We start from the raw sequence: 13,926 nt of genomic DNA, 5'->3' as shown, positions 1-13,926 counted from the left end.
GAAAGGCAGAAAGGAAGAAAGAAAGTAAGAGAGAAAGAAAGAAAGATAGAAAGCAAGAGAGAAAGAGAGAGAGAAAGAAAAAGAGAGAAAGAAAGGAAGAAAGAAAGAAATAAAGAGAGAGAGAAAGAAAGAACGAGCGAAAGAGAGAAAGAAAGGGAGAGAGAAAGAGAAAGAAAGAAAAGAAAGAGAGAGAGAAAGAAAGAGAGAAACAAAGAGAGAAAGAAAGAAAGAAAGAAGGCAGCCTTGTTTACACACTATAATGTCACAGCTCACTGAGATAGTGGCTGTAAATCAAGCCCCACTGTTCCGTAGTTCTTCACAAATGTGAACATTTGATTAAAATTGCCCAATTCTACCTAATTATCTGATTTGGTTAAAATAATATGCATTTCATCATTTAATCAACTGTGCAGGTGCCAATACTTCCATAACCAGTAATGTGAATGCATCAAAATTGCTGTCATATCTTCTGGCTTCAGAGCACATATATCTCCCTCTCATGTATCCTCCAGCATCACACAGGATAGGCAGTGGATTTCCTGCTTTATAAGAGTAGGAGCATTCAGACCATACAACATAATAAGTATAATTAGCCTTTAAACAACCCTCCACCTGGAGCAATAATGCCATTCTGGGGTTCAGAGGTGAGAAGGGTTTGCACAGCATTTCCAAAATGCTCCCACCCCTCATTATCTTAACTTATTGTAGGACAGGCATAGGAAAGGTGCCTGCCTCAACTATGCAAATACCTACATTACATTGGAAAGTCATGGCCTAATGCCATCATTGCCATTTTAATCTCTAGTTATATACAATACATAAACATAGCCATTTTCCTAAAAATATTTGACCATTTCCTGAGCACCATGTTCCTACATTTCTTCGTTAATTATGTTGTCTAATTAGAATTAGAAAATCATTTGAATTTTTGGTGCAAAACTGTGATCTACTGCCAAAAGCAAAGTGTATTGTAGTGATTTAACAAACAGGTATTAGATAATTTGTCAAACAAATGTAATTTCTTTAAAGTGCACTCTAAAACGTTTTGACGATAACTGATCTTTGTTAGTATTTGCCTGTTTGGTCAACAACAAAAGTTCGTGAGAAAAATAGACAGGCATCAAGCAAATTATTACTATTATTGTATGTAGCAACAGTTTTTAAAATAAGATCTAAGGCACACTCCTCAGAAAAATCTTAAATGCATTTTTATACTAAAACTAAATTCATATTTACAAACTGTTACATATTTCAGATTCCTAACATATATTATACAAATAGTCAAAATATACTTGGCACCTTATTGCCAGTTGATCCTTAATTTACTTACATTAGGTGGGATATATTTGTCATCTTCATCAATACCAAGTGGGACCACAATAAGTTTCTGGAATGCTTTCTTCATCTTTTCACGATCACCAATGGCAAAGTAGCATAGAATGAGATTAAAGCTGGTTTTTAAATTTGGGCTTTCACTCATGATATGCTCAAAGGAGGTGATAGCATCAGAATACTGTCCCATTTTGACAAATACAACGCCAATGTTCTGCATTATTTTAATCCTGTTTAAAAAGAAATTAAAATGAAAAAAGCAATAAGCTGTAGGCACATGTTCAATATCCTTCACCATAACCAGGAGCCAAAGAACAAAAACTTTTTTTTCTATTATTCAGCCTAAAAGTTTGTAAATTACTTAAAATTAGCCTTCGGGAGGTATTGGATTCATGACACTCATTACCTCTAAATCATCATGTAGTTTGTCTGATAGCAAGTACTGAATGAATAGAAATTTCCTCCAATAAACTTTGGGCAGATCAAAGCCAAAGTGTTTCATCCCAAACACAACTCCATTCTCTAGTTTTGGAGGCTGAGGGGTGACCTTACAGAGGTTTGTAAAATCATGAGGGGCATGATGGCAGAGTCTTTTTCCGAGGGTGGGGGGAGTCCAAAACTAGAGGACATAAAGTTTAAGGTGAGAGGGAAAAAACTTAAAAAGGGCCTGAGGGGTAACTTGCATGCAGAGGATAATGCATTAATGGAAAGAGTTGGCAGAGAAAGTAATGGAGGTAGGTACATTTACAACATTTAAAAGGCATCTGGATGGGTATATGAATAGGAAGAGTTTAGAGAGTTATGGGTCAAATGCTGGCAAATTGGAATAGGTCGGATTGGGATGCCTGGTCGGCACAGATGAGTTAGACTAAAGGGTCTATTCTCATGCTGTAGGACTCTGAGTCTAGCCACTGGAATCAGTCCTCTCCCTGACAACTGCCTAAGGCTGAATTAAACCATTCACAACTTTAGTGCTATACCTGAACCAGTGTTGAGTTTCTGATCACGTATCTATGCCATCACTGGAACCACCTACTTTCACCTCCATTGCATCAGTGAACTCCTCCCTGCCTAGCACATCTGCTGCTGAAATACTCATCCATATATTTGTTACCTCTCGATTTGGGTATTCTAGCACTCACCAGTTCAGCCTCCCATCATCAACATTTCATAATGTGAGGTTCCTAAAATTCTGCTGACTGTATCTTAACTTGTACAAAATCTTGCTTATCTATCACTCATACAAAGCCTGACATACAGCATACAGTGGTTTTTGGTCTGGCAACATGCCAATTTTAACATGTTCACATTTGCTTTTAAATTCCTTCATATCCTTGCCCTCCTTGCTTTGGTTTTTTACTTGTTTGTGAGATGCTGGTGTAGCTGGCAAGGCAAACATTTATTGCCCATACCTAAATATTCTCGAAAACATGTTGGCAAACCCTCTTTTGAACTGCTGCAGTCCACATGGTGTAGGTACATCCATTGCTGTTATGAAGCAAGTTCCAGGATTTTAGTTCAGTGGCTGTAAAACAATTGCACTACAATTCAAAATCAGGTTGACTTTGTGATTGGGAGAGGAACTTGGAGGTAGTGGTATCAGTTGCCTTTGATTTTCTAGATGGTAGAGGTTCAGTTTTGCAAGATGCAATAGGAAGAACTTGCTGTGAAGTATCATGCCCATAGTACAAATGGCTGCCACTCTACACTGGTGGTTGACAGAGTGGATGTTTCAGGTAGAAGCAGTTTACAGGGCTGCTAACATTAACTACACTGTAGACAGAGTATTTGGGAAGTAATAATGAGGGCTTGTAAGGAAGTTACTGGAATAATCATGGATGATTTTAATGAAAAATGAAAGCTTGAGGATAGGAAGAATTTTAGAATTCAGCAAAGATGAACCAAGGAAGTGACAAAGTGAGAATAAAATATGAATACAAAATAGCAAGAAACATTAAAACAGATTGTAAAAAAGTTCTGTAAATATATAAAGAAAAGATTAGCTATGAATTACTTACGGGCAGAGACTGGAGAATTTGGTACATGAAATATAGAACTAACAGGGAAGCTAAATAAGTACTTTGTGACTGTCTTTACAGAGGAAAACAAACCTTTCTGAAATAATCAAGAACCAAGGCTTGAGTAAGAGTGTAGAACTAAAACAAATCAGTATTGGTAAAAGAATAGTATTACTGCTTAAATTAATAAGACTGAAAGTTGACAAATTCCCAGGAATCTATGACCTTCAGCCTGAAAGGGATGTAGGGATGCTCATCTTTCAAAATCGAACTAATTTTGCCACAGTGCCTGTAGCTTGGAAGGTTGCAAGTGTAATCCCATTTTCTAAGAAAGGAGGGAACTAGAAAACAGAGAACTACAGACCTGTTAGCGTAGATTCAGTTGTAGGGAACATTCTACACTGATATAAGAGTGTGATTACTGGATAATTAAAAAATGATTGCCAGAATGGAGAACCAACATGGATTTAAGAAGAAAAAAAATCTTGTTTTTTAAATTTTAAGAGTTTAGAACATAGAACATACAACATTACAGCGCAGTACAGGCCCTTTAGCCCTCGATGTTGCGCCAACCTGCGGAACCAATCTGAAGTCTATCTATCCTACACTATTCTATTTTCATCTATACATTTATCGAATGACCGTTTAAATGTCCTTAAAGTTGGCGAGTCTACTACTGTTGCAGGCAGTGCGTTCCATGACCTTATCACTCTCTGAGTAAAGAAACTACCTCTGACATCTGTCCAATATCTATCACCCCTCAATTTAAAGCCTTGTCCCCTCTTGCTAGCCATCACCAGCTAAGGAAAAAGGCTCGCACTGTCCACCCTCCGATTATCTTATATATCTCAATTAAGTCACCTCCCTACCACCTTCTCTCTAATGAAAACAGCCTCAAACTCCTCAGCCTTTCCTCACAAGACTTTCCCTCCATACCAGGCAACATCTTACTAAATCGCCTCTGAACCCTTTCCAAAGCTTCCACATCCTTCCTATAATGCAGTGGCCAGAAATGGAAGCAATACTCCAAGTGCGGCTGCATCGGAGTTTTGTACAGCTGCAACATGACCTCATGGCTCCGAAACTCGATCCTTCTACAAATAAAAGGTAACACACTGTATGCCTGCTTAACAACCCTATCAACCTGGGTGGCATCTTTCAGGGACCTTTGTACATGGACACAGAGATCTTTCTGCTCATCTACACTGCCAAGAATCTTGTCGTTAGCCCAATACTCTTTATTCATGTTGCTCCTTCCAAAGTGAATCACCTCACAGTTTTCCACATTAAACTTCATTTGCCACCTCTCAGCCCAGCTCTGCAGCTTATCTATGTCCCTCTGTAACCTGCACCAACCTTAGTGCCATCTACAAATTTACTAACCCACCCTTCCATGCCCTCTTCCAGGTCATTTATAAAAATGACAAACAGCAGTGGACCCAAAACAGATCCTTGTGGTACACCACTAGTAACGATGAACACTTCCCATCAACTACCACTCTCTGTCTTATTTCAGCTAGCCAATTTCTGATCCAAACCACTAATTCACCTTCATCCCATGCCTCCGTAATGTGTGCAATAGCCTACAGTGGAATGCCTTACCAAAATCCATGTACACCACATCAACCACTTGACCCTCAACCACCTGTTTGGTCACTTTCTCAAAGAACTCAATAAGGTTTGTGAGGCACAACCTACACTGCACAAAACAGTGTTGACTATCCCTAATCAACTTATTCCTTTCGAGATAATTATAAATCCTATCTCTTATAACCTTTTCCAACACTTTATCCATAATCAAAGTAAGGCTCACTGGACTATAATTTCCACGGTTGTCTCTACTCCCCTTCTTGAACAAGGAAACAACATTTGCTATCCTCCAGTCTTCTGGCACTATTCCTGTAAACAATGACGAAGGCTCTGCAATCTCCTCTCTGGCTTCCCAGAGAATCCTAGGATAAATCCCATCCGGCCCAGGTACTTACCTACTTTTACACTTTCCAGAATTGCTAACACCGCCTCCTTGCGAACCTCAAAGCTTTTCACATGTGACAATAAATTCAATTCAATTCAAGGTTCAATCCCATCTAGTCTAGTAACCTGTACCTCAGTATTTTCCTTGACAACACTGTCTTTTTCCAGTGCAAATACAGACGAAAAATATTCATGTAACGCTTCTCCTATCTCTTCGGACTCCACGCACAACTTACCACTACTTTCCTTGATTGGCCCTAATCTTTCCCCAGTCATTCTTTTATTCCTGATGTACGTTTAGAAATCTTCAGGGTTTTCCTTGATACTATCTGCCAATGACTTCTCATGTCCCCTCCTGGCTCTTCTTAGTTCTCTCTTCAGGTCTTTCCTGGCTAGTTTGTAACTCTCAAACACCCTAATTGAGCCTTCACATCTTATCCTAGCAAAAGCCTTCTCTTTCTCTTGACAAGAGATTTAACCTCCTTAGTAAACCACAGCTTCCTCGCTTGACCACTTCCTCCCTGCCTGACAGGTACATACTTATCAAGGACATGCAGGAGCTCATTTCAATTGTGCCCATCCCCTGCGGTTTCCTTTCCCACTCGATGCATCCTAAATCTTGCCTAATCGCATCATAATTGTCTTTCCCCCAGTTATAATTCACGCCCTGCAGTATACACCTATTCCTTTCCATCACTAAAGTAAACATAAGTGAACTGTGGTCACTATCACCAAAGCGCTCACCTAACCCCAAATCTAACACCTGGTTGGGTTCATTACCCAGTACCAAATCCAATGCGGCCTCACCCCTCGTTGGCCTGTCTACATACTGTGTCAGGAAACCCTCCTGCACACGCTGGACAAAAACTGACCCATCTAAAGTACTTGAACTATAATATTTCCAGTCAATATTTGAAAAGTTAAAGGCTCCCATTACAACTATCCTGTTACTCTCGCTCCTATACAGTATCATCTTTGCAACCCTTTCCTCTACATCTCTGGAACTATTCGGAGACTTATGGAAAACTCCCAACAGGATGACCTCTCCTTTCCTATTTCTATCATTAGCCCACACTACCTCAGTAGACGAGTCCGTAAATGTCCTTTCTGCCACCATAATTCTGTCCTTGACTAATAATACCACATCTCCCCCTCTTTTACCATCTTCTCTGTTCTTACTGAAACGTCTAAATCCCGGAACCTGCAACATTATTGTCCCTGCTCTTTCCATATCTCTGAAATGGCCACAATGTCCAAGTCCCAGGTACCAGTCCATACTGTCAGTTTACCCATCTTATTCCGGATGCTCCTGGTGTTGAAGTAGACGCACTTCAAACCAACTTCCTGCTTGCCGGTGAACTTTTGCAACCTTGAAACCATATTTCTGACCTCACTACTCTCAACGTTCTGGACACTATAACTACAATTTAGGTTGCCATCCCCCTGCTGAATTAGTTTAAAACTCTCCCGAAGAGCTTAAGCAAATTTCCCCCTCAGGATATTGGTACCCCTCTGGTTCAGGTGTAGACCATCTTGTTTGAAAAGGTCCCACCTACCCCAGAATGAGCCCCAATTATCCAGCTATCCGAAACCCTTCCTCCTGCATCATCCATGTAGCCATGTGTTTGACTCTCCTCTCTGTCTATTCATCGACTCACTAGCATGTGGCAAGGGCAACAAACCAGAGATAACAACTCTCTTTATTCTAGCTCCAAGCTTCCACCCTAGCTCCCTGAATTTGCATAATCCCCATCCCTTTTCCTACCTATATCGCTAGTGCCTACGTGGACCTGACTTTGGGCTGCTCCACCTCCCCTGAAAACACGATCAGAGGCATCACAAACCCTGGCACTTGGGACGCAACACACTAACTGTGAGTCTGTCTCATCCCCATAGAACATCCTATCTGTTCCCCTAACTATAGAGTCCCCAATGATTAATGCTCTGCTCCTTTCTCCCCTTCCCTTCTGAGAAACAGGGGATAGACCCCCCATGCCAGAGACCTGTACCCCGTGGCTTACCCCTGCTAAGTTCTCCCCACCAACAGTATCTAAAACGGTATACTTGTTACTGAGGGGAACAGCCACAGGGGATCACTGCATGGTCTGCCTGTTCCCTTTCCACCTCCTGACTGTAAGCCATCTACCTTTTTCTTGTACCCGAGATGTGACTATCTCCCTTTAACTCCTCTCAATAACCTACTCCGTCTCCTGAATGATCCGAAGTTCATCCAGTTCCAGTTCCCTAACGCGGTTTGAAGAGCTGGAGTTGGGTGTACTTCCCACAGAAGTAGTCAGCGGGGACATTAGTGGTGTCCCTTCCCTCCCACATTCAGTAGAAGGAACACTCAACTGCTCAAACCACTATCCCCACTATTCTAAATTCCAAAGAGACTATTGAAAAATAAAGAATAAAAACGAATTGGTTACCTTACCAATCCGGCACATTTATCCTTTTTCTTTTGGTTAGAGGAGGAGGATGGGTGGGAGGTATACTTGTATTGTTTATATGAGAATGTTAGTAGTAGAATCAATGAGCAGGAATAGTAACTATGGCATATTAGAATTTGCAGAATGCATTTGACATAAAGTCCCATATAGGTTATTAATCAAAATTAAAATACATGGGAAGAAGAGTAATATACTAGCATGGAGTGAAAACTGGTTAATAGGAAGAAAGCAGAGAGTAGGAATAGATAGCTCATTTTCCTGTTGGTAGACCAGCAGATACCACAAGGACCATTGCTTAAACCTCATCTATAAGCAAGTTATATCAATGATTTGGATTTGGGGGCAATTGTAGTATTTCCAAGTTAGCTGATGATACCAAACTTGGTGGGAATGTGAGTTGTGAGAAGGCTGCAAAGAAGCTTCAAGGGGATTTAGACAGACTGAGTGAGTGAGCAAAAACAAAGCAGATGGATCAAAATATGTAGATAATTGTGAGGTTATCCACCATGGTGGAAGGAACAAAAGTGCAGCACAGATAATTCTTCTATAGCACGATGGTTGTGTTCTTGTGCAATCTTGTGTAATAGAAAAATTGCACTTTAGAAACTGTGCTTAAAGTATTGACGACATAACGCGTTACAGCTAACACACATTTTAAAAGTTTGTGGTTAAGAAACAGTGTCCCCAATTTGTCAATTGCATTACAGCGAATTCGCATTATAGCAGAATGACTTGTATTACTTAAATATGAGTGACAGGAAATGGTTCATGTGGAAAACGACACAGGTGTCCTTGTTCATAAATTACTGAAAGCTAGCAAGCAGGTGCAGCAAGCAATCTGGAAGGAAACTGAATGTTAGTCTCTAACACAACAGGGTCTACTTTAGGAACTAAGAAATCTTGATTCAATTGTATGGAACACTGGTGAGACTGTATGGAGTATTGTTTGACCTCTTATCTAAGGAAAGATTTGTCATAGAAGGAATGGAGTAGAGGTTCACCAAACTGATTCCTGGGATAATGGAAATATCCCAAGGAGACTGAGCCTGTATTCTCTGGAGTTTACAAGAATGAGAGAACATCTCATAAAAACATACAAAATTGTAAAGGAATAGACAGAGTTGAAGGAGAAAGATGTCTCCCTTGATGCGCATGTTAGGTGGACTGTCAATGCCAAATTGCCCATAGTATCCAGGGATATGCAAGCAAGTTGGATTAATTTCCCCCATGAGAAATGGAGGGTTACAGGGGTAGGGTAGGGTGGAGGGTCAGGGTGGTAGTATGTCTTTCGAGGATCGCTGTAGACTAAAATGGACTGAATGGCCTGCTTCCACACTGTAAAAATTCTAAAATTCTATAAAACCAGGAGAAATGGTCTCAGAATAAAAGGCCTGTCATGTCAGACTTGGATGAGGAGGAACATTTTCATTCAGGGATTGTTGAATCTTTGAAATTCTCTGCCCCAAAGAAATGTGGAAGATCAGTCATGAACGGAGGTCAGACAGAGATTGACAGATTTCTAGTTACCAATATCATCAAGGATATAGGACTAGTGACAGAATATGGCATTATGATATATAATCAGCTATGATCTAGAATGGGGAGCAGGTTCAAGGGGATAGGGAATTAATTAGGTAAGAAAAAGCAAAGAGTAGGCATAAATGAACTAATGTTGATTTGGCAAACTCTAATTCATGAGTGCAAAAGGAATAAGTGCTGGACCATCAACTATTTATTATTTGTATTAATGATTTGGAAAGGTTTGGAGGGATAGTGTGCCAAACGCAGGCAAGTGGGACTAGTTTAGCTTGGGAACATGAGCAGCATGAACTAGTTGGACGAAGAGTCTGTTTCCATGCTGTATAACTCTTTGACTTAATTGATTTCTGGGCTGAAGAGGTTATCTTATGAGAACCGATTAGATAGGTTGGGCCCTGAGTCTATTGAAGTTTAGAAGAATGAGAGGTAATCTTAGGAAAATAAATAAGAACCTACAGAGATTTGAGGGCAGTGGAGGGCAGTGGAGGCCCAGTCTCTGGATTCATTTGAGAAACAGTTAGATAGAGCTCTCGAGGATTGTGGAATCAAGGGTTATGGAGATATGGCAGGAACAGGATACTGATTAAGGATGATCAGCCATGATCATATTGAATGGTGGTGCAGGCTCGAAGGACAGAATGGCCTACTCCTGCACCTATTGTCTATTGACTGGGTGGATACAGACACGATGTTTCCTCCTGTGGAAGCTACCAGAACCAGGGGCACAATTATGAGGCATCTCCCATTTAAGACTGAGATGAAAAGAAAATGTTTCACAGAAGTTTGTTCGTATGTGCAATTCTCTTCCCCAGAAAGGGGTGGAGACTGGAACACTGAATATCTTTAAGGCTAGTTAAATAGGATTTTGATTAACAAGGGAATCACATGTTATGCGGGTAGGCAGGCACAAGCAGATTAGCCATGATCTTACCCTATGACACAGTAGACCTGAGGGGCCAAGTCGCTTACTCCTGTCTCTAAGTCTACGTTTGCATGCATGGAGTTCAAGTGTTAATCAAGTGCTTTGCCTTGTATGGTCAAGTTGTACTCATCCAGGAGTGTGGAGAAGAATTCAGTACATGACTGACTTGAGCCTTGCATATGCTGAACAGGCTTTGAATGGTCAGGAATTGAGTTACTCCCCACAGAATTCCCTATCTTTGACCTGCTCTTGTAGTCACAGTATTTATAAGGTTGTCCTGTTAAGTTTCTGCCTCTTGGTAGCCTCAGGATGTTGATGGTTAGCATTCAGTGATGGTGGTCCCTTTGAGTATCGAGGTAAAATGGTCAGATTCTCCCTTGTTTGAGACAGTCATTGCCTGCAATTGTGTGGTATGAACATTCCTTACATTTATGATCTTAAACCTGAACGTTGTCGAGGTCTTGATGCAAGCAGGCACAGACTACTTTAATATCAGAGGAATTACATGTGGTACTGCAGATTATAATCATCAGTGAACAATCCCACTTCTGACCTTATGGTTGAGAAGATCATTCATGTAGCAGCTAAAGATTGTTGATCCTTGGGCACTATCCTGATGTACTCTTGCAACAATGCACCCTTAATACCATTAGATCAAATCAGTTTTGAACTCAAGGCAAGTCACTCTCACCTCACCTTTGGAATTCAGATTTTTTGTCCATTGTTGGAGCAAAGCTGTAATGATGTCTGGAGTCGCTCTGTTAAAGCCTAAACTGAAAATTGGTCTGCAAGTTATTGCTGAGTATCCATTACTTGATAGCATTGTCAACAACACCGTACAACGATTTGCTAATAATTGAGAGTAGACAATGATGCAGATTGAATTTGTTACACTTTTTATGGACCGGACTTTGTTGGGTATATGCCAGTCCATTATCTGTACTGGCACAGCTCAGACAAAGTCATAGCTAGTTTTTGAGTACAAGACTGCAGTACTACAACTGAGATATTGTTAGGGCCCATTGCAAGTAATGTATCCAGAGTTTTCAGCCATTTCTTTCATATCATTGTAATGAACTGGACTGGCATCAATGATAGTGGGAACCTCAGGAAAAGCCAAGATGGATTATTCACATAAGTGTTTTAGTCTAGTCTTTTGAATTGATAGACTTGGCTCCACCATCATTGAGGATGTGGCATTCATGGAGACTCCTCCTTTCATTATTTGATAATGTTCTACCATCATCATGACTGGAGGAGACAGAATTGCAGAGGTTTGTTGTGATCTATTTATTTTGTGATCGGTGGAGCATTAATCCAAATCCACTAACATTACCACTAAATTGCCTAGTCTAGCCCTATAACTCTTAGATAGCTACACCTCTCAAATTGTGGTTGTTTGCCCTTCCCTAGTTTTAACTGTTTCACCATTGGTGAGCATGCGTTTTGCTAGTTATTATGTTATGTAAAATCTAACTTCTGACAAATTTTGGGTGTTTAGTTTCCATAATCTACATTGCATACATTTTGCATCAGTGGAATGGGGATTAACATAACTAGAAGACCTGTCCTAGTGCCTATCATGCACATCATGCCAGAAGTTTTGAATTTCCTCCTTAAACCTTGAAATTAAAATATTCCTTGAAAATGATCATTTTTATTATTTGCTCCAATTCCCTTTATGTGGCTAGGTTTCAAATTCTGTTTGGTAATGTTTATGTGGAGTGCCATAGGATGCACTACTATGTCAAATGCACTAGATAAATGCACACTATTACTGTCGTACAGTTACATTCTATATAGTAAAACACTATTACAATCCCATGGTCACCAATGTAAAATTGCAGCATCACATAATAGAACATAGAACATTACAGCGCAGTACAGGCCCTTCGGCCCTCGATGTTGCACCGACCTGTCATACCAATCTGAAGCCCATCAAATCTACACTATTCCACGTTCGTCCATATGCTTGTCCAATGATGACTTAAAAGTACTTAAATTTGGCAAATCTACTACCGTTGCAGGCAAAGCATTCCATACCCTCACTACTCTCTGAGTAAAGAAACTACCTCTGACATCTGTCCAATATCTATCACCCCTCAATTTAAACCTATGTCCCCTTGTGCTCGCCATCACCATACTTGGAAAAAGGCTCTCCATGTCCACCCTACCTAACCCTCTGATTATCTTATATGTCTCTATTAAGTCACCTTTCAACCTTCTTCTCTCCAACAAAAACAGCCTCAAGTGCCTCAGCCTTCCCTCATAAGATCTTCCCTCCATACCAGGCAACATCTAGTAAATCTCCTCTGCACCCTTTCCAAAGCTTCCATATCCTTCTTATAATGCGGTGACTAGAACTGTACACAATACTCCAAGAGTGGCCACATCAGAGTTTTGTATAGCTGTAGCATAACCACATGGTTCTGGAACTTGATCCCTCTATTAATAAAAGCTGAAACACTCCATGCCTTCTTAACAACCCTGTCAACCTGGGTGGCAACTTTCAAGGATCTGTGTACCTGGACACCGAGATCTCTCTGCTCATCTATACTACCAAGAATCTTACCATTAGCCCAGTACTTTGCATTCCGGTTACTCCGACCAAAGTGAATCACGTCACACTTGTCCACGTTAAACTCCATTTGCCACCTCTCATAATCTTACAATAAACTTTTAAGTGGAAGTGTTTTGGGCCAGTTAGTTCAATAACTTTAAAATTATGATTTATGATCCTTTACAAACAAAAGAATTAAATTTTATAGATATACTCATAAGTTTGTAGATTTAAAAAACAATAGGGTATGACACAAATAAAACAAACTTCGTTTTCACAGGTTTGTCCAAAAAACTAGTACTATACTCAGTATGTACCTACCAAGTATCCTTTATTTAATCTATTTTCTATAATCATTCACAATGGATTGCAAGCTAAATGTTCCACTCATTGTGGCATCAATAATATGTATTGCTACTTTAAATTGTATTTGTCCTCAGTGGTTATAAATGCAATTTCAACTTAAGTAGCAACAATTACATTCTCTGTTTATTTGCTATTATGTACATGATAGGCACTAGGAAGGTCTCATGCTTATTGTAGTGGTTGGAATGAGGTCAGCCAGCTAGACTTCATGAAATACAAGTGCTGGCTGACATAAAAAAATGTGAGTGTCAGAGTTATTGATATTCTGACGATAACAAGTATAAATAAAGGGTGACTTGCTGATTGGATACTAGCACCTGTGGAGTTATTTCACTTATGTTAATCTCTATTCCACTGATGCTATGGAAACTAATACTTGACAGAAGAGAGCATTTTATGCAATAATAAGTTGTCTTTTTTTAGATCTTTAACAGAGAAAACTGTCCCAGTGAGCTTTACAGAGGCATAATCAGACAAAAATGGATGTCAACCAAGGGAAGACAGAGCAGGGCAACCAACATTTTGGTTAAATAGGCACGTTTTAAAAGAAGTGAAAAAGCAAGGCAGTTCAACAGGAAATTCCTGGACTTTGCACTGATGTTCTAAGAATATTAAATTAGTTCCCAGTTTCCCAGTATCTCCAAAGTAGATTGGAGTGAATTATGTTGAGGATGTCTTAACATTTGATTTGCCTGAGGTGGTGTACCAATTGTGGGCTATGGAAACTAGTCAAGAAAGCACAAAAATAGCAGAACCTGAAAGTTG

General features: G+C 40.0%; 1 protein-coding gene across 4 annotated transcripts in view; it reads right to left on the bottom strand.

The window, feature by feature from the left end:
- Positions 1-13,926, bottom strand: part of ift88 (intraflagellar transport 88 homolog) — a 302,741-nt gene that overhangs the window by 72,441 nt on the left and 216,374 nt on the right. For all 4 annotated transcript variants that reach the window (XM_043691899.1, XM_043691900.1, XM_043691897.1 and 1 more), the window contains one exon: positions 1,331-1,562. In XM_043691899.1, the coding sequence (XP_043547834.1) occupies positions 1,331-1,562 (232 nt within the window). The remainder of the gene's footprint in view (positions 1-1,330; positions 1,563-13,926) is intronic.

The sequence above is a fragment of the Chiloscyllium plagiosum genome, chromosome 6, assembly GCF_004010195.1.
Source record: "Chiloscyllium plagiosum isolate BGI_BamShark_2017 chromosome 6, ASM401019v2, whole genome shotgun sequence".
Classification (NCBI taxonomy): domain Eukaryota; kingdom Metazoa; phylum Chordata; class Chondrichthyes; order Orectolobiformes; family Hemiscylliidae; genus Chiloscyllium; species Chiloscyllium plagiosum.
This window is presented reverse-complemented; position numbering and strand designations above follow the sequence as displayed.